This window comes from Lycium ferocissimum, chromosome 10 (genome assembly GCF_029784015.1).
Source record: "Lycium ferocissimum isolate CSIRO_LF1 chromosome 10, AGI_CSIRO_Lferr_CH_V1, whole genome shotgun sequence".
Taxonomy (NCBI): domain Eukaryota; kingdom Viridiplantae; phylum Streptophyta; class Magnoliopsida; order Solanales; family Solanaceae; genus Lycium; species Lycium ferocissimum.
In genome coordinates, this window is record NC_081351.1 from 9,531,599 (window position 1) to 9,537,012 (window position 5,414).

Below are 5,414 nucleotides of genomic sequence, written 5' to 3' on the forward strand. Positions count from 1 at the left end.
TCTACAATGTCGTCTTTCATGATACTTTGTTGTAGTACGTGAATCAACTACTCGTAAAGAGGAAGTCAGTTTTCCAGTCTGTACCATGTACCAAAATATTTTTTTCCTTCTTAAAATTCGCATTGTGAAAATGTTCGTTCAGAATTAATTCAGATGGCGAGGACATAATAGAACCATGATGGTCCTCAGGATCTCAGCCATTCAATCGCGTGGGGCCGATTGATCCAACCGAAATGAACCAACTTTTGAGAAGAAAGTTCATATAGATTAAGTTGGTTCTATACAGCAAGTGAAGTTGTTCCAACAATTAGGAGAAATACAGGAAGGGCTTGGCTTTACTTCATTAGAGAAGGATATCAGTATATCATTATGTGTATACATCACCAGGAATGACGAGTACTTCTCCGTAGTCTTCTGCGAAAAGGCCTGCATGCCTCAATGCTAAGATCAACTGCAGCAGCAAGCGCCATGAAAATGGCTGCGTCTTCCACACAGGTTACGTGTCGCATGGCAAGTTGCACGAGGGGCTTGCTGCATTTCCCTTCCCCTTGTACTCGACAGCTCATCACAAAACCGCCTGCAACAGGACTTAGTGCTGCAAAGTCTCCGCTGCTTCTCGGACTAGGCAATGGACTTGCTGCTGCCCGAACCTGTCTGTCCGTGTCTATGTAGAACTCACCGCCCTTTTCTGCACTGATCAAGATCTCAGACATGAGAAGATCACCGCCACATTCCTGCCCGCCCTCGGATAGAAGATGGAAGCGACAGCAAATGGTATCTCTGATCCCACGTTCACGCCATGCTTCAAGCTTTCCCCATGGCTGCCAACATCCGGGCCTGCAAACATCGGGATGAACAATCAACCAAGCTCCTGGGTTGGATTTGGCCACCCAATCACAACCTGTTGATGGCACAAACGGAGTTGTTATGAACGCTGCTGCAACAGCTGAGCCTGACAGATCGTGTATCTTCACCTTCCATCCCTTCCTCTCTCTTTTCTCTACCTCTAGTTCAGAACCGTCAACTGAATTTGACCAAAAATTATTTAATGGATCTACCGGAGATGTCCTGTAAGTTCAGCATAACACAGAACAATTACAGAAAAGACCAGAATTCTAGATCAGTTGTGGAAGGAAAACAGGGTTAGATAAATCACTTTACACCGTCTCTGGCGAAGACTACAAACAGATAGATTTAAGAGTAGGGGATAGAAATGAACCAACTTAACGTTAGTGCCCTTAAAAAAGTAGATAAAAGTTCTATTATATGCTAATCATCCCTAGGAAAGGGTAAAAAAAGTATTTTTTAAATATAAAGGGCAAAACCATATATTACCTGTCCTGACTAAACTTGCAACTGAAAATAGGTTGCTTGATGGTTCCCTGAAGTTGCACGATCTGGGGACTTAGTTTCGTCTTATCTTCAAACTGGAAAACGTATCTTGGATCAGGGTCCAGCTTCACTCTCAAATGAAGCTCCGGTCCAGGTTTACCAGTCTCCTGCTTGTTCTTGCCAATTCCTATCCAGCCATTAAACAGAATGACTGGCTTTCCTTCACCCCACTCAGGACCTACTTCCAACTTAAAAGTCCCAACTTGCTGCCTCTTAACACCAACACCACAGTGGCCACCTTTGCGTCCTGTGAATACAACTATCTCCAGACATGCATGAGGCGCATAAAAACAGCCAGGCTCCAGTAAGGCTTTCAAATCAGATTCTTCAAGATAAAAGCTGGATGCAACGTTGTGAATATCCAGGGTAGCTTCAGGTGAGGAAATAAAAGGAACAGATGATGTCTGCACAGGGAAACCTCGAAGACGGATCTCGCACACACAGGGAGAAGAGAGTGCACTTATCCCTGATTTTGTACCTTTTAAAGTTGTTTCAGAGAGTCTCAACCCCAACGACCCTATTGACAGCCTAATAAAAGCCTGAGGATCCATTCTGGTCAAAACACCGCCATTTGTCGTACGCTCTGATCTCAGTCTATTAAATCCTGTCTGTCGACAACTGATAGTCAGGATGGGGACATTAGAAGTAGTTAATAAAGGTCAACAAGGAATTATCACAAATTCCACATTCAATTGCAGAAAGTAGGTTTCCCTATTATTCACTCAAAGTAATGAGAAACATTCATATAGCATACTTCTTTTTATAACCGAAAAATCCCTGAGGGTTAGTGGCTCATGGTTCGAAATTCGGTGGACGATGGGTCAGCTCCTCTACCCTTCACTATAATACTAGGCTTTTGTTTACCGACAGGTTTAAACCCGTGATGTGCACCTAACCCACACATCACAATGCTAGGAGAAGTTGACGGTGTAATCCTTTTAGAATATAGGACATTAACATCTCCATGAAAATGCCCATGCAAATAGAGATGGCAACATAACTACTACTTTCAGACCTTTTTTGCCACCTTTGCTAATAAGAAAATTATACTTCTTGTAACTAGAAGGGAGAAGATGCGTGTGGAATAACCTACTACGTATAGTCACCATGAAAAGGAACTGATGTGCAGGAAGAATTATCAGCTATTTAGAGCAGAGAGATTACAGCTAGTAAAAGCACTTCATTTTGATTGATATTTTTCCATCATTTCACATTCTCCAGTAGAATAAAATTGGACCTCTACATAGCACAATAGAGGGCTCTCGAAATATAATACACTTGTATCTCAAAAGGAAAGATTAGCTCCCTTGTTACTTAACATTGCAAAGACAAAACAACCAGTTTATCAAGTGCAAGCTAATCTCCTTACTGAAGTGCATCTGATAAATAACTTACCTCATGGTTCAAGTAAATAAACCTGAAATAAGACGGGCATGTTTGGATAATCTGAGAAAACATGAAACACATTGAGCAAACTGTATTCTCCCCAGTATCAGCAAAAGAGAAGGCATCAAATTTTACCAGAAGGATGGACACTTACCTTAAAGTTATAAACTTCGTAGGTAGTAACATAGCCTGCTCACTCGATTACAAACCCCCACCACACCCCCCCCGGGGCCCCCCAAAAACCAAAACCCCACGCTCCCAGTATACTTTACTGAAAAATGATAAGAACGGCAACAACTACACATTAAAACTATCCTAAGTACAAATATTACATCCCTTTCAAAATTGCACGTCTTGAAGCTTTTTTCACTATAATATGTAAAAGTAAGAGCCAGAGTATTGTAATTCGTGCAATCATATAATTGACTCCCATCTGAGCTGTCTTCTTCCATAACGGTCAAACTGTCTTGCAGATCTGAATTATGTTGTTTTATGTGCTGCTATCAAGGTTAAGAATAAAATGAAACACATTTGCAAGTAAATAGAAGTTTACTAAAAGCTGCTCAAAAGCATGTATGCAATCCACCTTTGCTTAAAAAATCTCCTTTCCAACTTTTACAGATGCAATCATTTTCTGGTGACAATTTAGGTACTTCATGAAAAGGATGTTCACTGTACTCATGAAACATATTCACACTTCTAAATAGCAATCAAAAGTTTACCAATAATAGCTTCTGACAAAAAGAATCAGCTGAGTTAGCATTTTGCTGACAAAACAGCTAATTAGTACTATCGCAAAAACCCTTAAAAGTTCCAATCATTCCTTTTGGGTATTTAAATTTCAATCTTTGTAAAGATACAATTTTTACCCATTAATTGTGCTTAACTTGTTCAAACAAGAAACTTGTACAGTGAATGAAGGTCAACCAACTTAACATATACTCAAAGTTAGCACAAAACCAAAGTCAAAACCACACAACACACAAAAAATTAAACATGGGATTAAAGATTAATAGTACGTAATAAGAGAAGCAAACAAACCAAAGAACACACCTTTTATGTACTATGAAGCTTTGTCTTCCTTTATAGCAAAACCAAAGCCACTTTTGAAGCTGCAAATACTTAAATCTCTCCTAAAGCCTGAGAAAATCCTCATAACTTTGTCATTCATAAACTATTCCAAGAAAACTTTTTTCACTTTGAGAAAAATAAAACTATCCCAAAACTCCAAAAATGGGCCTGACCCTTCTATCTTTAGTAGATCACAATTATGAAGTGAATGATTCAAAGACAGGTGGATATATAGCAATGATTGAACAAACCCACCAAAACCCAAGAATTAGTATCATGTAGACTGTGCACAGATCACGAGATGAACCGATCTTTAAATTATATAGGAGTATATTATCAAACTTTATTATTTATAACATATATATGCATATTTGGAAGTGTGGGAACACTAACTGTGTATTTTTTAACAGCGACTTGAGGAAAGAGAGAGTGACAAGAAAGGAAACATGGGGTTTCATTATTTAGAACGAAACAAGCGGAGAAAGTAAAGGAATATTATTAGTTTAATGCTACCATACCAAACCAAACCACTCAACAATTATGCATACATATTTATTGCTTGTATTTCTTGAAGTGTATACCACTAGTAAATTGTAATTTTTTACATAGAGAGTAATAGAAAACTATTTTGATGTTTATAGAAATAACCTTGATCTTGGTGATAATTATTTGGTCTTTTCCTTTTTCGGGTCTTAATAGGATTTGAATAGCAAAATATTTTATGGCAATGCTATTTTAGTCTAAGCAAAGTAAAAGAAAGTTTTAAAAAAAGTCTTTGAACACATGTTACAAACTTACAATTACTATTAAATCGTGCAGAAGAGATTAAAAAAAAAATCCATCTAGTTAACATTTGAGTAGGAAAAAGTTTTAACTAAAAAAAGTAGGATTAAATTATATTAGATATGGGTCATTCATTGCTATTGAGATTCAAATTTATGATTCGTTAATTCGAATCATAATATATTAATCGTTATGTTGTTGTTTATACAATTTTTAACAAGTCATTTATGAGTCGCGACATCACGTTTTGTATATCTATGACAGAGAAATTGCATTTTTTTAGTAGTTTAATTTATATATATTGATAATATAAAATTTTATCAGATCATTATTAATATAATTATAAGTAACTATTTATAATAGGTAGTAAGTTATTTTTTTCTTTTTTTAGCAAAAAAAATGTAGAGACTTGTGAGACCTTTTTGTGCCTTTTTTTCACTAATTTTTGTTTCCTTGTAGGAACTAGGAAGTGGAGAAAAGGGGCTGGCAAATGACTAAGGAGTTGAAAGAAATTAAAATTGGATACAGCTGTAACCAATCTTTTTATTGTAAATGAGAGAATCATTTTCAAGTACAGCTAAGTTGGTGGTGAGAGTGACTTCATTTCCCTAACCAACTATTCATTTTTAAAATAAATTCTAAAGATAAGCTCAATATTGGGTGGGAAATGGAGAAATATATACATGTATATGATGAGTTAAAAAAAGGAAGATAATATACGACGTACATCGTCATTATAAATTAAAATATTAAGAAAGAGATTATGTTCATTCTAGCATTCA

The 5,414-nt window shown here is 36.8% G+C and overlaps 1 protein-coding gene across 1 annotated transcript; it reads right to left on the bottom strand.

Annotated features, from left to right (window-relative positions):
• Nucleotides 1-243: 243 nt before the first annotated feature.
• LOC132032393 (uncharacterized) lies at nucleotides 244-4,305 on the bottom strand. Its single transcript, XM_059422009.1, has 3 exons — nucleotides 3,832-4,305; nucleotides 1,336-1,996; nucleotides 244-1,068 (listed from the first exon to the last, which is right to left on the bottom strand). The coding sequence occupies exons 2-3, from the start codon at nucleotides 1,941-1,943 to the stop codon at nucleotides 381-383; spliced, it is 1,296 nt and encodes a 431-aa protein (XP_059277992.1). The 5' UTR covers nucleotides 1,944-1,996; nucleotides 3,832-4,305; the 3' UTR covers nucleotides 244-380.
• Between the last annotated feature and the right edge of the window lie 1,109 nt (nucleotides 4,306-5,414).